The sequence below is a fragment of the Hyperolius riggenbachi genome, chromosome 5 (genome assembly GCF_040937935.1).
Source record: "Hyperolius riggenbachi isolate aHypRig1 chromosome 5, aHypRig1.pri, whole genome shotgun sequence".
Lineage (NCBI taxonomy): Eukaryota > Metazoa > Chordata > Amphibia > Anura > Hyperoliidae > Hyperolius > Hyperolius riggenbachi.
This window is the reverse complement of record NC_090650.1, coordinates 133032494-133054195: the sequence shown is the minus strand read 5'-3', so window position 1 is coordinate 133054195 and position 21702 is coordinate 133032494. Positions and strand designations below refer to the sequence as shown.

Here is a 21702-nt window from a genome sequence, read left to right as displayed (position 1 = left end):
TTGGCTTCTTGTAACCAGTACGTCAGTTATCTGCCAGCTTGCAAGTTAAAATAATCTTATAAGCTTTACAGCCTGGAATATGCTGAGATGTCATAGAACAATATATTAAAGAGCTAACCCAACTTTACAGTTTACAATAACATTTTGCATAGAACATTAAAACTTAAAACACACATATGACAACTTATCCTGCATAAATAAAATCGCTAGAATTCTGACAAACCCACAAATCCTGATGCAAACATTCGTTTGCACCACTGAACTGGCATTTCTGGGAGGGACACACCACACCCTTGCTCATAGTAGTCAAAGTGAGGAAATGCTTTCTAAGACATATCCAGTCAAAGCTACATCATTTTTCTAAAATCTCCTAACCAATCCGATCAGATTAATTAATTTGATCCGATTTTCAGATCTATTTCAATAATCTGATCAGATTGGTTAGAAGGAGTTTTGTCCTTTTTGTGGCCTTTAGAATAATCATGAAATATGTTGAGAATCAGCCAGGAGATTTCCCACAGCGAGCTCTTTTACCCAATATAGGCACACTGAGCTTAAAGTAAACCAGAGATGATTAAATCGAAAGATTTTAATACTTACCTGGGGCTTCCTTCAGCCCCATAAACACGTGCGAATCCCACGCCGTCCCCCCGCGGTCTGCCATTCAGCCGCAATCACTCCCGGTAATTGCTTCAGTCACATCAGTCTGGGTCTTCTACGCGTCCGTGGGAGGTCTGTGCATTCGCAGAAGACACTGATTGGACCTGACTGAAGCAATTACCGGGTCTGATTGCCGCTGAACGGCAGACCGCGGGAGGACGGCTTGGTACTCGTACGTGTTTATGAGGCTGGAGGAAGCCCCGGGTAAGTATCGAATCTTTAGATTTAATCATCTCTGGTACACTTTAATCATATGTGTGTTTTCTCTTTGGGGTTCAAGAGGTGTTAATCAATGAGTACTCTGGTGTCTCCTTGGAAAGTATATTTTACTACTATGGAAAATGATGGGTAAAAACAACTACAACAACAAATATAATCATAATACCAATTAAAGAAGCCATTGGATAATAATTACATGTAGTAAACTAGAAATAAAAAAATCAGCTGTGTCATCTGCCATAATTCTAATATAATACGTTTCCGTTTTATTCTAGAATTTCACTACTTTATAACAGACACCTCTTAAGCCTACCTGTGAGGTTTTATTAATAAAAAAGGAAGTCTGTAAGTTGTATTAAAAATAGTTCACATTTCCCCTGAATATATCATTTTTAGCTAATAAGCATTTAACAATAATGACATTTTAATGTTTTTAGTAATATGCTTTTCATTCTATGGACTGTCATTTCTTTGATTTACATTGATTTTTCTATAATTATTTTTACCCTATGTCATTTTTCAAAGCAAGACTTAAACAGATTACAGAGAAATGGAAGTTATTTAAGTAAATTATACTTATTATTCATGGTTCACCTGCAGTGTCATTATTAATGCTCAGTGCTTTGAGTCTGTTAAGCTGACAATGTTCCAGCTCAGCTGGGAAATATACTTTAATATAATAGAGTGATGTGAAGGACTGACTTCTGTAAGGTTTCTGACAAGGACTGTTCTCTTAGCAATGTGGTAAAAACTACAGGCTATGCACATTGCATTCATATTTTCTTTTACAGTCAGAAAAAATTCCACCTTCAAACCCTTCGGGAGCTGTCAGAGGTCCAGAAAATGACCCCAAGAGAGAGAATGAGACTGAGGAAACTGAATGCTTCAGACGAAAAGGCAAGAAGACTAAAGTAAGGAATATGACACGTTACAATTATTCAAAATTTTATTCTTTATTCTTTTAAAGTGTACTTGAAGGGAAAAAAGTGCCCCTAGGGGGTACTTACCACAGGAGGGGGAAGCCTCTGGATCCTAATGTGGCTTCTCCCGCAATGACACACACAATAATACACCCCTAAGCTACACTGATAATGTGATGCCTAGGTCATCACAGATGCTGTTCTATCGCACACGACAGTACATTCGGTCTTACACCCTGCTGCCATACCACCCATATAAACATGGTACAGTGGTAGGGAGGTAAGGTGTAAGGCTGATAGTACTTTCTTAATGTTACAAACTGGGGCAAAAAAGGAGTGTGTTAGAAATATATAGTATCCCCAAACTTTTCCGATCAAGGGCCGGGTCAGCATACTTCAGACTGCTAGGGGGCCAGCCGGAACATACATGAACATTACATTGAATCTAGGTATTGATTCCCCCCAATCAAGTCTGGAGGTGAACTCCCATCAGCAGCCATTCAGTCATGCGGCGCCCGAAGAACGTTTTTGCGCACCAGATAGTGAAGCATACGCAGGTGACAACTTGCTGTCCAGTTGGACAGCAGTGTCACCTGATGCAGAATTGGATTGGAAGCCAGCGAATGACTGCTCACTGGCTTCTACAGTATGTGGATGGGTGAATCCAGCACTGCTATTCTAAATGCAGGCCGCTGATATTCAAAGGTGCAGTGGGCCACATCTATAAGTTATACATTTTGTGTTTGGGGGCCAGGGGAAAAGCCTCGGGGGGCCACATTTGGCCCATGGGCCGTAGTTTGACGATTACTGGTTTAAGTCACTGGTATATTAATCAATGTTTGTCAATATTCACTTGGGTGATTCATTAAAATTGATAAATGTGAGCGACGCTTGTTCTACATTGCACTACATTTTGTGTATAAATTATTGCATAAGAATACAGCTGCACAAAAGCCATATCCTTCAGTAAAGGAGCTGCACTCTTCTTGCTCTCTACAAACCTCTGTACCTGAGGGCAGGACTAGTTTGGCTCCTTCAAGGACCCCATCTGAGTGATGAGTGATATGGCTAAAGCTACATACACACCTTAGATTTTCCTTGGCCAAAACTATCATCCCTAACTTTCTGGGCTGGAAATCTAAAGTGAGCGCAGGTGCCGCATCAGTGATATGCAAGCACAAATAGCCTCACCATCAACAGCCTCAACATCAAAGAAAGTCCCCTCAGCTTGGTGCCACTTACAATTGCGCCCCCTCTCCTCTCCATAGAGTAGGAAGCCGAACAGCATGTCCTTACAGGCACTATCCCAAAACTGCCCCCAAAAGCAATCTGTACAGCTTTACGCTAACCTAATAATAAGAAACCATCTTGCTCTGTTAAGTGACAGAATTGTTGCAATCCATCGGGAGATGTACTCGCATCCACAGACTACATCTACCAGCATGCATTGTGGTGGTTGTGGCACACAACTTCACCAGGAACTTGAAAATGGGGCACAGCTGCTGGCTCTCCTGGGGAAGATGACAAATCCAATTCTGATGGGGGACCAGGGTAGTAGCACCCTTTAGGTAAGTAATGACGATCACCCTAGTCAAGCCCTCTCCCCTCACCACACACACACCCTGTACTTCGAACCTCCCTCATGAGAAGGTTATTTTATATATTTTCAGTTACCGGTGTACAGTTACCTTTAAGGAGACCTTCCAACTTTCTTAGTATCACATCTTTTCCAAATACTATTGAATTAACCACAGTGAGACATCTGTGTATTATTACAACATACAGTCTTCAGATATATTTTTACAGATCACACATTCCGCACTTGCCTACAGAAGTTGACAAACACTTGGCCTTGTGTATAAAAACGTTTAAAAAGAAAATACAGATGAAGCTTATAATACAGATTAAGCTTATAAATATTCCTAGGAACAGGAGGATATCTATACTGAAATAAGGACTGGTGACCTTGTGACAGCTCTACCAACATTTTGATACCACTGGCTTTTAAAATGTGGCTTCAGGGGCCAGTATTGTTTGGAATGTGGTGAAACCAGAAAGCCATGTATTGGCCCCATCTTTATCAATGCAACAGACTGTAAGGGGCAGTTGAGTTTGTCTCATTTAAAGCACCCTCGTGTATTTTACCATATATATCAGTGGGAACATTAGAAAAAACACCTACCCTGCTCTCTGCTTCATTCTTCATTGCTCAGCCTGAGGGTGAAATACATGATGGTGCTTAGTCTCTGGTTCACTTTAAGCAGGTGGTCATCCCGTCACTTTCACCCTCATTGCTGCTGATTTGGTTTAACATGATTTATTAATTTGATTTGGCTGGATGATTTGGTTCGACATCACTTATTAATAGATTCACAGTAAAACTCCACTTTTGTTTGGAAATAAACAATTCAGTCATTTCCTCTTTACTTATTTCTATGATTAGTGCCAAACATTATTTCAGTTTGCTTACCTTGTTTCAGTGCATATAAATGAACACCTACTCCACAGCAGCCCAAACACATTCTGGCAGATTGAGGGGGTCAAACATATACATTTACTGCAAACCACCGGACTGCAAACACAGTCCAGATTACACTCTTAAAAATAAGTTTGTGCCCAACTGCCCATAATCAAAGTGAAGTTGAAGTTAAAGAGGAACTCCAGTGAAAATAATTTAATATAAAAAGGTGCTTAATTTTTACAATAATTATGTATACATGATTTAGTCAGAGTTTGCTCATTGTAAAATCTTTCCTCTCCCAGATTCACATTCTGACATGTATTACATGGTGACATTGTTACTGTGGGCAGATTATGTAGCTGTTCTGGCTTTAACAGACAGCTATAAACAGCCATTTCCTGTGTGTGTCATTGTTACATTGTGGCAGTTTGCCCAGAGTACCGTACGGTACCAGAGCCTCTTGTGGGAGGGGTTTCAGCACAAAATCAGTCATACAGCGCCCCCTGATGGTCTGTTTGTGAAAATCATTATATTTTTCATGTAAAAGTGGGTATCAGCTACTGATTGGGATAAAGTTCAATTCTTGGTCGGAGTTTCTCTTTAAAGGGAACCTGTACTGAGTAAAATTATTTAAAATAAACACATGAGGTAACTTCAAATGAAGATTACATAGTTACCTTGCCATCAGTTCCTCTCAGAAGCTCACATTTTCTTCTGACAATAATCCCTTCCAGTTCTGACAACATGTTGTCAGAACTGAAATATATCAGTTGCTGTCAGTTATATATCAGTTGCTGTCAGTTACAACGGAGAGGGGAACTGATGTGTCCATGTTTCCCTATGGCTCAAGTGGGCAATGTTACAGTTTAACTCTGTGCTGACCAGAAAGCTGTTATGGTGGAATGGCCATTTTCAAAATGGAGGACGGAGAATTCTCTTGATCACAGTGGCCAAACAGGACGCAGGACAGGAGAAAGAGATTGAGGAGTAGACTACGCAGGAGGTAAGTATGACTTGTGTATGTTTATTTTGACTTTTAATTTTCAGTTCAGGTTTTCTTTAAGGTTTAAATGTAAAGGTTATATTCAACCCATTAGTAACTTCAATAGCATTATTTCGTTTGATATACGTGCACTGCTTTTGTCCCCAGTCTGCATGACTTATTGTGCTGTAAATTCTTGGAATGCTTTGATCTCTCTCTCTACTAGCAGAAAATGTAGAAACTGAAAGCAGAAGTCCTATTATTGTCTCATACTGTATCCTAGTTACAGGTGCTAACACATAAGAAATAAAAAAAAAAATCTAAAATAAATTGGCCTGGAGCACTTGCAAGCCTCTAAATAAATTGGCTGCTAAAGGGTTAATAGCATTACATTTCAAATTAAACATTTGTGCACCACTGTTACATGTTTATAGAAAATTTTCAGTAAAAGTAGAATTTCACTTTAAGTAGGAAAACAGGAAAATTGAAGTACCTGTCTGCAGTAATTTTCCTTTCCTGATAATCTCCATGGCAGCATACAGATGGGCAGTTCTCCGCCTCCAACTGCCAGATAGGACCTTGTTGAATATAAAAAGAGCTCCACCCATTACCCAGTATTCCTTAGCTTTAGGACGAGCCGCCTGCCAAGGGTGGGGCTGTATGCTGCCATGGAGATTATCAGGAAAGGAAAATTACTGCAGACAGGTACTTCAATTTTCCTGTTTCCCTGATAACTCCATGGCAGCATACAGATGGGTATCTCACTAACTAGACAAAAAACACAACTTGGGCGGGAAGCAGGTGCCAAAAACTCACACAATTTATTTACAACTTATACAACAGAAGCAGAAGCTAATGAGAGGACATTTTGTCCAAAGGCAGAGGATGATAGAGTCGCCGGTTCAATTCTGTAGAACTTTATAAAGGTGTGACTGGAAGCCCAGTTTGCTGCCTTGCATATTGTTTCCAAAGAAACTTTCCCTAAAAAGGCCCAGGAGGCTGACATCCCTCTTGTAGAGTGAGCCACTATATCTTTTGGAGGAACTAGGCCTTTGGCTTTATATGCTCCTTGAATAGTCTTTACTATCCAGCTTGCAACCATTGTAGTGGAGGCACTCTTCCCTTTGTTTGGACCCGTGGAGATAACCAGTAGTCTTTCTGAGTTTCTAAAGGATTCGGTTGCGCATACATAGGCTTTGATTAGTGACACCGGATCTAATGGATGTGGTAGATCTGGATTTTCCAAGTTCTTGAATGCTGGAAGAGTCCACTCTTGGTTATAATGGAAGGTGGAAGCAACTTTTGGGATAAATGACTGTACTGGGTTCAGAACTACTCGATCTTCGTAGAAGTATAGAAAAGGCTCTTTATGGCACAAAGCCTGGATCTCCGAAACACGTCTTCCAGACGTTATGGCGATGATAAAAGCTGTTTTTAATGTCAGGTTGAAAATGGAACAATTTTCCAATGGAACAAAAGGAGGAGAGGATAGATAGTCAAGAACTGTAGGTAGATCCCACTGAGGGAACTTCGGTTTTATTGGAGGACGCAGCTTGAGGGTTGCTCTAAAAAATTGTTTTATAAGAGGATGAAGCGCCCAGGCTATACCTAACACAGCTGATATAGCAGAAATTTGAGACTTAAGAGTATTATAAGCGAGCCCCATTTGTAGACCTTTTTGCAGAAACATAAGAATATTGCTGACTGAAGGTTTTAGCGGATCAAACGATGAACTATTTGCAAAGGTTGAGAACTTGTCCCATGTTCTGTTATAAATTGCTGAGGTGGACGGTTTCCTTGCAGACAGCAGTGTTGCAACTACATCGTCTGGACATCCTTGACTTATAAGTCTTTCCCCTTCAATCTCCAGGCCACTAAATTTAGTTTCTGTATGTTTGGATGCGTGTAGGACCCTTGTAATAACAGGTCTGGTATTTGAGGAAGATGAATCGGATGATCCACTGTAAGCGAGAGAAGGAGTGTGAACCAAGGCCTCCTCGGCCAATACGGAATCACCGCAATGACTTCTGCATTCGATGTCGATACCTTCTGCAGGAACCTGAATATTAGGGGAACTGGCGGGAAGGCATATCCTCTCCTGAATGTCCATCGTTGGACTAGAGCATCGACTGCCAGGGCTTTCTGAGAGGGAAACCTCGAATAGAAAATTGGAAGCTGAGTGTTTGACTGGGATGCAAATAGATCTATTTGAGGGGTGCCCCAGGTTCTTACTAGAAGTTGGAATATTTGGGGGTTCAAAGCCCATTCGTGTCGATCTAGAAATGTTCTTGACAGCCTGTCTGCCTGGATATTTTCTGAGCCTGGGAGATAAACCGCTGTAAGGTCTCTCAGATGAGCTTGTGCTAGAGCCATGATTGGTTGAACTTCTCTGAGTAGAGACCCACTGTGTGTACCCCCTTGTTTTTTCACATATGCTACTGCAGCTTTGTTGTCCATTCTTAGCATAACCGACTGCCCCTGAATCTTGGGTAGGAAAGAACAAAGCGCTTGGTGGGCAGCTCTCACCTCTAGAATGTTGGAGACAACATTCTGCACAGGAGGGGACCATTCGCCTTGCACAGCTATGTCTTCGCATGTCGCTCCCCAGCCCCGAGCACTTGCGTCTGTTGTAACCAGAGTCCAATTTGGGGTGAGTAGAGAGCAACAATCGCGGAGATTCTCTGGGATCAGCCACCACCTTAAGGCTTTCCATACCCTGCAAGGGATCAGTATTGGTTGATTTAGATCGAGTCCTTCCCACTGGGTCAGGAAATTTATTTGGAAAGGTCTTATATTCCAGTGTGCCCATCTTACCATTGGGAACGTAGACGACATCTGACCTAGAATTCTCATGCAATGTCTTGCTGTAAGAAACGAGTTTGGCTGAATCTGTATTATTCTGGACATCAGTAATTGTATTTTTTCTTCTGGTAAGGCCAGTGTCGCTGAGACTGTGGAAAAAAGTGCCCCCAGAAAGACCATTCTCTGCGTGGGTTCCATGTGGCTTTTGTTGGTGTTTATCAGCCACCCGAACTCTTTCAGAGTCTGAATTGTTATGTCTCGATGTCGTCTCAGACGATCTCTTGAATCTGCTAGGATCAGTATATCGTCCAGGTAGTGTAATATTCTTATCTCTTGTGTTCTTAGTAGAGAGACTATTGCTAGCAAGACCTTGGAAAAGGTCCTTGGGGATGTGGAAAGACCGAAGGGAAGGCAGCAGAATTGAAGATGGACGTGACCTACGACGAAACGTAAAAATTTTTGATAGGACGGAAAAATGGGAACGTGAAAATAGGCGTCCTTTAGGTCTAGAGAACACATCCAATCTCCTATTCTGACTGCCTTCGCCACTGTCTGCAATGATTCCATCTTGAATCTTGGTAGCTTCACATATTGGTTTAGAGCTTTGAGATCTATTACCGGTCTCCAATCTCCGGTTCTCTTTTGCACCATGAATATGGGCGAGTAAAACCCCGTGAACCTTTGGGGATAAGGAACTGGAACTGCTGCGCCTTGAGCTATTAGAGTCTCTACATAATCTTGTAGAATCTGACGTTTTTGAGGATTGTTTGGAATCGCTGTCTTTCGAATATGGGGCATTCGTGGAAACTTTTCGAACGACCACTTGTGACCTTGATTGATTACATTTAAGACCCAGGGGTCTGTGACGTTTTCCGTCCAAACAGATGCAAAACGGGCCAGCCTGGCACCGACTAGTTCTGTTTGGACGGACTTTATATCAAAATGACTTCGAACTATTGTCTGCCGGGGTCAAAGATTTTGTCTTGGTAGCCCTAAAAAAGGTAGGTTGATTTTTCTTCCAGGTTTTGTTGAAATTTCTCCCGGGTCTGTAAGCCTTAGCCTCTCTATATCTTTGAAAGGATTGTCGGTTTTGCTGTGAAAAGCGATGTCTTTGGAATTTTCGATCCTGTGGGAGGAGACCTGATTTGCCTCCTGTGACACGTGAGATGGCAGAATCGAGAGTAGGCCCAAAAAGATGTTTTCCATCAAATGGAATTCTGGTCCATGTAGTCTTGGAAGAGGGATCTGCCGCCCATGTTTTCAGCCATAGGGCCCTTCTGGCCATGACAGAAAATACCATTGATCTGCTAGAAGATTTTATAACGTCCAGTGCTACCTCCCCAGCGAATTCAGCCACCATTTTAAGTTGGTTAACAGATGACATTATGGAATCTTTGCTAGCATCCCTATATATGGCACTCTCGACTTCTACCGCCCAGACTTTCAAGGCCTTTGCCACAGAGGATAGGGCCACTGCCGGTCTTGTAGCATCTCCAGAGGAAAGGTAGGACCTCTTCAGATCTACATCTATTTGCCTGTCAAGGACATCGCGAAAGGAACCCGAATCCTCTAGCGGCAATGTAGTATTTTTCGCTAGTCTCATTACTGAGGCGTCAACTGTTGGAGAGGAATCTAATAATGCACCATCTTTTTCTGATAAAGGGTACAGTTTGTGAAGCCGATTTTTTACTGAGGATTTCTTGACCGTCTTATTCCACTCCTCTATTATAATTTCCTTTATTTCTTCCATAAAGGGGAAAGAGGAATGATCTTTACTTAATTGTTTATAGTATCTTTTCTTTTTGGCTGTGTCCAGCTCCTCTGGATCAACCCATTCAATAGCATCTTTTACTTGTGCAATAAAAGTCGGTATTAACGAAAAATCAAAGGTATAATCACAATCCTCAGAGCCTTCAGAAGAAATCTCTTCTGTCTCTTGAGAAGAAGCATATGAACTTTTTGTCTTCTCAGAATGTTTTGTAGTCATTTCAGACATAGTGTCTTTAACAACCTGTTTTATGACAGAGGTAAAATCTTGGCTTTCTCCAGATATATCATAGAAGCAGTTTCTGCAAACCATCTTGTCTGGAAGCTTAATATCTCCACAAAGCCAACACTGGTCCTCTGATGGTCTATTTGATTTTGAGGTACACTTTTTAGGAGAGCTAGAAGCTCCTTGTTCAGGTATTTTAGCAGAAGAATCTCTGGACTGTGTATCTTTGGTGTGTGTGTTGCTTGAAGAGGCTGCTTTATTTTTTGTAGCTGAAGAGTGATGTTTATCATGACTTCGATCTGATTTATGCCCAGCAGAATGATAATGAACATGGTCATCAGTTTTCTTTTTGGGGAGTGAGTGTTTGTGGCTGCGGAGAGATCAAAGGATGAAATCAGTAAATGATCTTCCTTTTGATCACAGAGAATATATGTACCTCATTCTACTCACCACCCTTACCTAGAAGATTTGTTACGTTCTCTTTTAGCAGACTTCCCCATGTGTGAAACAGACAGACAGCTGTAAAATCAAAAGAGCTGCTGTCACTGAACAACCCATATATACATATGTGCACATCTTTGACAGAGACAAAAAGGCTTTGTAGTAGTAGTAGTGGGTACCTTTCCGGGCGAGACGACCGCTTGTTCCACCTTAATCCGAGTCCGGACGGAGAAGGAATCCCCCTGTGTCCGCAGGATAATCCAGGAAGACGCCAGAGCGGCTTGGCAGGGCGCTCCTATATGACGCTACGCGTCCCGCCCTCAGTAAAGATGGCCGCCGCTGCCCAGTAAGGGCAAGCTGGTTGGAAACGGGCTCCACTAAAATGGCTGCTCCTGCAGACATTGTGTCCTGAGCAAGGCGCATGTGCAGAGCGGAGATTTGACTCCCGACGGAAGCCCATAGCTATTGGCTAAAAGACTAAAAAGAGCTCAGCGGTGCAGATTACCGAGGAATACAGGTAAAATATGCATCAAAAAACGCTAGAACGCACACGAACTAACGTTTGTGGAGTCCAATAGAATAGGATCTCAATACCAAAATGTACACTCCGCAGCCCCACGGACAAACATTTCACTGGGGGACAACAGGCTTTCTAATTAGAAGCTTCTGTTATTGGCCTGGAGAACGTACAAGAGCAGGCTTCTGTTCTCTTTGGAACTGTTAGTTGCCTGAGACACAGAACTACAACCAGGGGAGGTTAGAACCTGGTTGGTGCCACAAAAAATGGTGTGGAGGTAAGGGAAAAATCCTGTAGAAATATAATCCTATCTGGCGGCGAGGACAAAAAAAGGAATACTGGGTAATGGGTGGAGCTCTTTTTATATTCAACAAGGTCCTATCTGGCAGTTGGAGGCGGAGAACTGCCCATCTGTATGCTGCCATGGAGTTATCAGGGAAATATAGAACTTGGTGCTGAGAATAAGCTCTCCATCTGAAAAGCAAATTTAATATTGGTCAAATGGGGATATTGAGGTTGCCTTTCTTTGGATTTAAATTGCTGCACTTTGTAAAACTGATGAATTAAATTATTTTTCAATGAAGCTCACTCCATTTGTTCATAAGCAATCTAAAATAAATAACAGTTGTTGATTGCTTCAGGTGTACTGCAAGGGAGGGTAAAGGAAATTCTAATGTTGATTTCATCCAGAGTTAATAGGTAATCCTTTATTAGTTGCATCTCAGAAGAGCAGATGTAGTATTTGTATTATCTTTTATGATTAGCATAATTAATTCTGCCAGCAACAATAAATCATCATAATTCATAGCTCCGGTACTCATAATTGGTAGTTTTTGTAATTTGGTATATTGAATTAATGCATATGTACTGTATTATGTATATTGCTCCAGAAGCCCAGGTTCAGCATTAAAGTATCTTTAACTCCTTCACAATCCATGGACAAGTTGGATGGCCAGCTGGCATTGTCAGTGTTGAGAAATAAGAGACTCATCCCCACTTCCCAAAATGTGCGAGGTTATAGTTCTTATGGGGGTGTCTAGTCCCCTTCTTGATCTCTTGATAAGGGGGCACACAGATAGACACCCCTAGTCATGAAAATGGGTAAAAGGAACCATGTTATGACCCCTTACCTATTTACCCAAAGCATTAAATGTACAAAAATTACAAATTTTTTTGGAATATTTAATGAGATAAAACGCATATCCAAAATTGAAAGTGTTTGAGTAAAAGTGTCGTAATCCATGGCTATTTTCCTTATATTCAATATGTGAGAGAGTAACTGAGCTAACATTTGTAAGTTGCTTTTCTCTTATAGGACTCAAGAGCTTGAGCAGTTAAGGAGAGCTATGGGCCACATGGGGCTCCTTCAGTAAGATGCCCTGGTTTCATATTTATGCTGCGTGCGTAGCCAAATCGTAGTTTGATACCACTGCCATAGTCACGGGGCAGGTTTTGGGGGAAGCTGATTAGCCTATTAGTTTGTTTTAGGGATGTGATGAAAGGTGGATTGCCTAGAGACAACCCTTAAAAACTCATGCCTTTTAGTTTCCAGGCGTGGCATTCTAACTTGGGACTCTAGCTCTGCAAATAAAAGTGCTAGCTGCTACACCACAATACATCTTCTGTAATATTCTTTATTAATTGCAAGAAACCATATCACTATCCTCTCTTACTCACTTCCATCCATGCTCCAGGCTTCTAATTGCTCCATTTGATTGGATCTATTAAAATCCGACTTTAAACACACTGAGCATACACATGTTCAAACGGGGTTTTGCATTAAAATCTATGTCTAGTCTCCATTGCATTTCACACACGTTTTAACATGTGTGTTATGCAACTGACTATTGTGAATCTAGCCTCCAGCACACTAAAGGTGGCTATACGCAGGCAGATGGCGGCTCGATATGCCCAAAAGATTCCTCTTTGGTCCAAAGAGCCGAACAAGTGGGTGTGCTCTGCTGAGTGTACTCTGTATTGAAAGAGGGCCCTGGAAGAGGGGGTGGGGGGAGACCTGATGGGCCTGGTCAGCAAGCCGTCCATCTACTGCCACTACTGCTGGGCCCCTGTCCCCTTATGAGCAAGATCTTCCATCTGGAACATTTGATAATTTCAATCTATTACAGATGGTAATCTATAAAAATTACGATCAGTCACCCATCACGGCACTTAATTCCAGCAGATTCAATCACATCGATCGAGTCTGCTGGGGAAAATCAATTAGTGTATGGGCACCCTAACACTTTAACTTTCAAAATCAAACTTGCTTTCAACCACGCAGTTTCTTGTCAGAGCAGACTATAAAACAGATGAAGCAGATGAAATGGAACTTACATTGGAAGAGACTTCAGGAGGGAACATCAGAAGTAGAAACAATAGTTGCCCAGTTGTTTCATGTAATGTGTGTGGTAATACATGTCAATTATAAACAAGGAGTATTTAACATAAATGGTTAATTTTTAGTACTTAATCTACAACTTTGTGTGTGTATGTGAGAGATTGTTGCGTTACAGGAAAACAAGTTTAACAGCAATTTGTTAAAACATCATACATGTCCTTTAAACAGATTATTCTTTGCAAATGTCACTATCGATAGCATTTCATAATTACTGTACAGGAATTTCTGAGTTCTGAGCTGTGTCCTGTATTTCAGACAATTAGCAGAGGAAAAGTATCAAGAAAATCAAAAGAGGATGCAGGAGCTAAGATCTCGTAATTTTCAGCGGCATAACATTGATGTCCTTCATGTGAGTATTTTATGAACAGTTAAAACCAATATCTCTTTATCGGGTGCTAGATGTAAGTTGTAGTGAAAAAGAGGCACTTAATCTGCGGCGCTTTTTCAACACCTACAGGGTGACTAGATTTTGTACCATTTTACTCACTAAAAAATTGTTTTTCCATGTGCTTGCAATGTTTGGTGATTTTTTTTAGCTTGACAAAAAGATTGGTCGATGAGATACAAATAATTTTGAGATGGTGCAGCATTACGCAAATTTTGTATGCAAATGTATGCAGCTTGAAAATGAATCAATTAAATTCTGCTGAGGTAAAATTTGATTGGTCCATTTTCAAACTGCATAAGTTTGCATACAAAATTTGCATAATCCCGCATCAACTCAAAATTCTTTGCATCTCATTGACCATCCCTACTTGAAGACTTTCACTCATTATATTTATTTGATAAAAAAGAAAACTCTCAACAAATGTATCAATGTATCCATACTTTGTTTTATACAGTACATACCTTATACTGTATTTCATGTTATATATATATAAATATAGAATATCTGAATAGAGTCAAATGCAGAAAAATAAAGGAAGTTCACACTTCTGGGGTGAGATCTGCCTTGTCTGCTTATGAGAAATCATGGATTGTCTCTAATGCTTTAATACTGAGACAAATTGCACAAGCTGTCTTGCTGAGCGTTTTGGCTTTGGTATCTGGTTTACTGTGTCTAAATGTCACAGTAAAACAATATTTTGGCTAATGTAGGTAGATCTTAATCAGAGTACCTGATCTGCATACGCATTCTGGGGAGTTTAATTAAAGCATTAGAGACAATCCATGCTTTCTCATAAGCAGACAAGGCAGATCTCACCCCAGAAGTGTGAACTTCCTTAATTTTTCTGCATTTGACTCTATTCAGATATTCTCTAGTGCAGTGTTTCTCAACATTTTATTGGTATGTACCCCTTTTAAAACCCTGTACTCACCAAGTACCCCCTAGCATAGTAAACATTATCACACGTACCCCTTGACAAATATATATTTAATCGTAGTACATTATAATTGGTTCTAAACCATTTCTAAGCATTTACTATTGCTTTTAATTAGCTAAAATACTAATTTGGTGCTGTTTAAATAAGATTTATCATTTTCTAAAACTCTAAGGGCTTGATTCACAAAGCGGTGCTAACCTACTTAGCACGTCTAAAGTCTTTAGACGTGCTAACCAGGGTGCTAAGTAGGTTAGCACCAAATTTCTCAATCAGATAATTCGGTGCTAACCTACTTAGCACCCTGGTTAGCACGTCTAAAGACTTTAGACGTGCTAAGTAGGTTAGCACCGCTTTGTGAATCAAGCCCTAAATTTCTTATTTTTGGTTAAGTATAATCAAGCCCAAGTACCCCCTAGAACCCTCAGAAGTACCCCCTGGGGTACGCGTACCACACGTTGAGAACCTAGGCTCTAGTGGTATAGGCAAATGTCTCGGTGTAGGAATTTTCATTCCATCCACTGTTTTGACAACCTCCAAAGAGATGTAATCTTATTTTGCTTATGATCATCATCTAATATTTCTGTGCAGCTGGGCAAAACCAAAAAATGGAAGGCAAAGATCTGAACACTGTTTCTCAAACACATATGAAAGGTTAAAATATAGATCACATAGTCACTCCGAGGTGAAATACCACTGAAACAGTATTTTGTATATATTTAGTTTGACTGTGGTACAATGTGAAGCTCTTGTGAGATTGGACCTAACCTCTTGTCAATCTACTGTGGAGAGTTCCTCCTGAATTTCAAGTTACCAGTATTTTACAAAGTTTGACTTGACTGCAGTATATACTGTAAGTTTGAAATTCTCAACAATATTAAAGTTAGAGTTGAAATGTTTGCTAGTAGGCCCATCTAGGCATTATTTCTCTGTTTAGGTACTGTTAATGTTTTGTAACCCTGAATAACGCTTAATATATTCGTTTTGAATCTTACATAAACACTTTTTAGGAGAACACAAATTTAGCCAACTAGGCATCAATTATTTGAGAAAGAATCTATAATCCTGTAAAGATTGTACAAACCTGTCCTTTGCCATAATTCTGCTATATGTGCATTCACACAGATTCTAAAGCCACTTTTAAAAAAGGGGGGTCATCAGAGAAATAGGTGAGTATACCCTTTTTGGGAAATATGTTTTTCACACAGTGTAGATTAACCACTTTACCCCCGCGCGTACGTATTTCTCCGCCCCTTTTTCCATCCTTTAAAAACCAGGGACGGAGAAACACGTACTTTCCGCGTTCCCGACGCTGCCCGCGCTCCCGCTGGTAAACACGCCGCCCGCCGCTAGTAAAACCGCCGCCGCCCGCTCGCCCAGAGATCAATGAACGGGAAAATCCATTCCCGTTCGTTGATCTAAGCCCCGCAATGATCAGCTGCTCTCCTATGGGCAGCGCGATCATTGTGAGAAAAAACTCACGTGTCCATGCTCATTATACTTCCTCCAAGCTTCCGGAAGGAAGCTTGGAGGTCGCATTAAAACAAAAAGTTACTGTGGCCATCTTGTGGCCAAATAGTAAACTACACCCTACACATTTTTCACATACAAATAAATGACTTTTACACATACAATTAACTCATTACCTCCCACACTCCCCATTTTTTTTTTTTTGTAATTAAAAAAAAAATAAAAAATGTACAATTAAAAAAAATACATAAATAGTTACCTTAGGGACTGAACTTTTTAAATATTTATGTCAAGAGGGTATAACACTGTTACTTTATAAACTATGGGCTTGTAATTAGGGATGGACGCAAAACTGAAAAAAATGCACCTTTATTTCCAAATAAAATATTGGCGCCAAACATTGTGATAGGGACATAATTTAAATGGTTTTATAACCGGGACAAAAGGGCAAATACGTTTCATGGGTTTTAATTACAGTAGCATGCATTATTTAAAAACTATAATGGCCGAAAACTGAAAAATAATTATTTTTTTCCCCACATTTTTCCTATTTTCCCATTAAAACACATTTAGAAAAAAATAATTCTTGGCATAATGTCCCACCTAAAGAAAGCCTAATTGGTGGCGAAAAAAACAAGATATAGTTCATTTCATTGCGATAAGTAATAATAAAGTTATAGACGAATGAATGGAAGGAGCGCTGAAAGGTGAAAATTGCTCTGGTGCTCAGGGGGTAAAACCCCTCAGTGGTGAAGTGGTTAAAAGATCTACCCTGTGATTGGGAGTAGGTATCAAGTTTTATACATAGGATGATACAGTGATCAGACTCTTTTAATGAACAGTATGCAGTCAAATACTCTTTTGCAAGAAGGTTTTTATTAGGGTCTCTTCTCGTACACCCACATATGTTTATTTTCAAGTTAATAAATAGAGGTACCCTACCTGTAAATTGAACCTTCTCGCTAAAAAACACACAACAACCATATATCTCTGCTGCACACTGAAAATCTATACTTATAAAATCAGACGTGTGTGTGTGTGTGAGTGCCGCAATCACTCGAAAATGCCCTTAACAGATTTCAACGAAACCTGGTATACAGATTCCTTACTACCTGTGAAGATAATGTTCTGGGGGCCTCATGCCCCCCTGCACAACTGGGCATAACCAAAAACAGCCAATCATATTTCACCCATACACGTCAATGTAAAGAATGTAAAAAGCTGCCATTCTCACAGTAATAAAGCCCCCAACTTTGGCACAGTTGGTCACTTGGTGGCCGAAAGTTAAAAATTCAGGGAAATTGGGCAGAGCATAAAATAGCCAATCAGATTTCAGCCATTCATTTTAAATGGGAAAATGTATACTGCAGCCGTTCTTACACTGTTAATTGCAGGGTTTTCAACAGCCAATCTGAATTCACCTATTGATTTCAAGGGGAGTATTGAAATTGTTGCCATTCTTACATTGTTAATGGCAAAGGACTCAAACCTGGTACAGTCCGTCATTGGGTGACTGGGTTTCAAATTTGCCTAAGGGGTCGGAGCCACAAACAGCCAATCAGATTTATTTGTTTGATAAACTGCTTGTCAGCAACCCCACAGCTCACAAACTTGGTTGTTGAGTGAATGTGGGTCAAGGTTACAAAAAGTGGTTACAAAAAGTGGGCAGGGACCAAGAAACTTTTCCCTGGGAAAATGTAAACTGCAGCCATTCGTAATGGCAGGGTTCTCAAACTTACCACAGCTGGTCACTGGGTGACTGGGATTAATATTCAGGAAAGTGGGCAGAGCCTACAACAGCTAATCAAAATTCCCCTATTGATTAAAGTGGGCAGGGACCAAGAAACTTTTCCCTGGGAAAATGTAAACTGCAGCCATTCGTAATGGCAGGGTTCTCAAACTTACCACAGCTGGTCACTGGGTGACTGGGATTAATATTCAGGAAAGTGGGCAGAGCCTACAACAGCTAATCAAAATTCCCCTATTGATTTTCAAGGGGAATATTTCAATTACTACCATTCTTAAACTGTTAATGGCAGGGCCCTCAAATCTGGTACAGTCAGTCATTGGGTGATTGGGGTTCAAATTAAGAAAAAGAGGCAGAGCCACAAACAGCCAATGAGATTTGCTTTATTTCAATGGGAACATTTACATGATTGATGCCAAGGCCCCAAGAGCTCATAGACTTGCTGATTGAGTGACTGTGTGTCAAGGTTAGAAAAGTGGGCAGAGCCAACAACAACCAAATACATACCCGGGCAATGGCAGGTCATCAGCCACTAGCTTATATGACACACATACCCCTAGACCAAAACATGTCTAGTCATGATAAAGTCAGAAGACAAATACCTGGGAGCGCTCCCTCATCATAGACCTTACCCATTTGGCTTATTTGTGTAAAAGATACCTTAAAGTGGACCCAAATTAAAAATACAAGATTTCAGAACTAAAATCTACTTTCTAAACTATGATAATAAATAGCAGCCTTTTTTTAGCTGCATGATGACAAATATAAAATATTTTACATTTATTGGAGGAACCCCTCCCTTCCTTTCAAATTGCCGGGACAAAATCCGGCAAACTGGTGAAGTAGGTGGTGTCCGGCAATGGAGGAATTGCTAATGGCTGCCCCAGTATAATCCTAGTTATGAAAAGAGAAGGGTTAAAAGCATGCACTGAAATGCTCATAGGCTTGAAGGAGTGTTTATTTATCTTTGTATGTGTCAGAGTGGTGCAACTAAATATTTTTAATAAAAAAAAATGTTTGGTTTGGGTCCGCTTTAACTCATAGGAACACACCTAAATAAAGCAAATAAATGTGCACATTAATGATTGTTGAATGTACTTAAAGAAAACCTGTACTGAAAATTAAAAGACAAAATTAGCATACACAAGTCATACTTAACTTCCATGTAGTCTACTCCTCAGTGTCTTTATCCTGTCCCGCGTCCTATTTGTCCACTGTGATCAAGGGAATTTTCTGTCCTCCATTTTGAAAATGGCCATTACTCATAACAGCTTTCTGGTCAGCACACAGTTAAACTGTAACATCGCCCACTTCGGCCATAGGGAAACATGGACATTACCTGGTACATCAGTTTTCCTCTCAGCTATAACTGACAGCAACTGATATTTTACTGACAGCAACTGATATATTTCAGATCTGACAAAATATTGTCAGAACTGGAAGGGATTATTGTCAGAAGAAAATGGTGAGCTTCTGAGAGGAACTGATGGCAAGGTAACTATGCAATGTTCATTTGAAGTTACCTCATGTGTTTATTTTAAATATTTTTACTCAGTACAGGTTCTCTTTAAGAAAATGTAAACAATAACCTGTATCATAAAAGCACGTAACTTCACATGGGTATGTAAGAGTCGCTATATCAATAAATGGTATTAGCTGTTGTGAACAATGATGGTGTATATCAGGTTTTGTATATAAAGTTAGCATCTTATATAACATCTCATTGTTGTTGCAACTTAGTGATGTGACAATTTAATTATTATTTTTTTTTTTTTTTTATTTCACTTATCTATTTATTCTATATTGTCCAGGAAGAAGTTGAGCCTGCAGAGCCGCCAAAACATCTAATACAATCAGAGCCAGTGAGTGCAAGAAACTGTCCATCTAACAGGCTTTGTGAGGGAATTCATGAGAAAACAGACAGACTTTGCATATCTGAGCCGTCTAGGCATGGTGAGTACTGAATTTGAAGATTGCCAGGGTTACATACTGATTCGTCTGATAGGAGTAATTATGCAATTTATTGCAGAATGCGGAAGTGACATAAAAACTACATGGTTTTAACAATTAATCAGACTTAAAAATGTGTCTTTGTAGTAAACTAAAGTCATAGTGTGTGTTTGAAGATAGAAAGGAAACATTACAAGGAAAATGATGTGTGTACATAGCCTTGAAGCAGAATAATTGTCAAATTCCGAAATCAGCTTAGTACATAGCATAATTACAACATTAGCAAAGTTTCTAGTCTTACCTTTGTTTCTGTTCAGTAGTGTTGGTGTTTGAATTCAAAACATCTTTGCAAATGCACCCGTACATCACGCTACAGCATCATTTAGCACCGATCCTGTGGACAGTGTCAGGTTGAGTTTACTTACTTGTGCTTTACGACGTGTTTCATGTGACTTCGATACTTCCTATTTTTGGCTTTTGAAGGAGGAAGCATTAAGTAAGTGAACTCCCCCTGATCCAATCTGCAAGTTTAGTGCTGAAGTGTGGTGTTCAGGTGAAATCAGAACGGTGTTCCAAATTCCAACATCAACACTACTCTTTAGCAGTGTATGTGGACTGTTAACCCCAAATCTACAACCATTGTAGTCACCAACATTACTCTAACCTTAGTGTCCCATGTGTTGGCTCAGCACTTGCATGCAGACTAGGGGCAGGCAGGAATAAAACTGTTAAATGAACAGAGTAGTCTCTGTTCTGTATAAAGAAATCCTCCAACGATTGGGAGTGATGGTCTGATTAGACATCTCCTCAGTTTGACCCCTCTTGGGCCTAGTGATCTCTTTAGAATCTTGCTGGTTGCCCAGATGACCTGTGTTGTCCTTTGAGGCAGCTGTATGATTATCCCTGATTTACAGAAGTTCAAACACCAGCATTTATAGAAGAAATGCAGCATAACTACACTACCTGCAAACTTATATTAAACTGTGAATAACACATAACTGTAGTGTTTCAAGCTTTCATTGTTAAGCCAGGATAATGTGTTACAACCTCTCACACATGTAAAACAAATATGCTTAAAGTATACTTATACTTCATGTATTCTTATACAAGTTTGCTGCAGTTATTTTTGAGGTTTTTTTTTTTTTTTACATTTTATAAATAATATGCATAATTGTCTACTTTTTTTTTAATGTTGTGTACACAAGAAATGTAGAGTTTCTTTTATACTTGTACGTGTCCATAGATATGATTACATTGCACTAAGAATGTCATGTTTTTGATATGCTTGTCTTGGGTGACAATGGATGATGAAGTCTTCTTTCCAGGGAAGGTGAGCAAACCTGATGTATTCATTGCAGAGCTACGTGATAAGTAATCAGCTGACTTGAGGGATCCCAAAATGTCACTAAGTACTCTGACCAATCAACATTACCTAAAGAAATATATGTATATTTGTACTATAAAGAGTACAAAAGAGGTGCAGCACAGTGGCTTAGTGGATAGCACTCTTGCTTTGCTGTGCTGGGTCCCCGGTTCAAACCCCAGTCAGGTCAGCATTTGCATGTAGTTTGTATGTACTCCCTGTGTCTGCGTGGGTTTCCTCTGGGCAATCTGGTTTCCTCTCATATCCCCAAAACATACAGATGAGTTAATTGGCTTCCCTCTAAAATTGGCCCTAGAGTACAACAGACAAATGACGGTGGTAGGGATTAGATTGTGATCTCCTCCGAGGGACAGTTAGTGACAAGACTATATGTAGTCTGTAAAGGGCTACGGAAGATGTCGGCGCTATATAAATAATAATGATAATAATAATAAAG

At 40.1% G+C, this 21702-nt stretch overlaps 1 protein-coding gene across 2 annotated transcripts in view; it reads left to right on the top strand.

Moving 5' to 3' along the window:
• NEK11 (NIMA related kinase 11) overlaps positions 1-21702 on the top strand; it is a 386870-nt gene that overhangs the window by 272592 nt on the left and 92576 nt on the right. For both annotated transcript variants that reach the window (XR_011020552.1, XM_068234487.1), the window contains exons 10-12: positions 1671-1790; positions 13649-13742; positions 19744-19885. Coding sequence is in view for 1 of the 2 variants with exons in the window: in XM_068234487.1 (XP_068090588.1) it covers positions 1671-1790; positions 13649-13742; positions 19744-19885 (356 nt within the window). In the remaining variant the exon portion in view is untranslated. The remainder of the gene's footprint in view (positions 1-1670; positions 1791-13648; positions 13743-19743; positions 19886-21702) is intronic.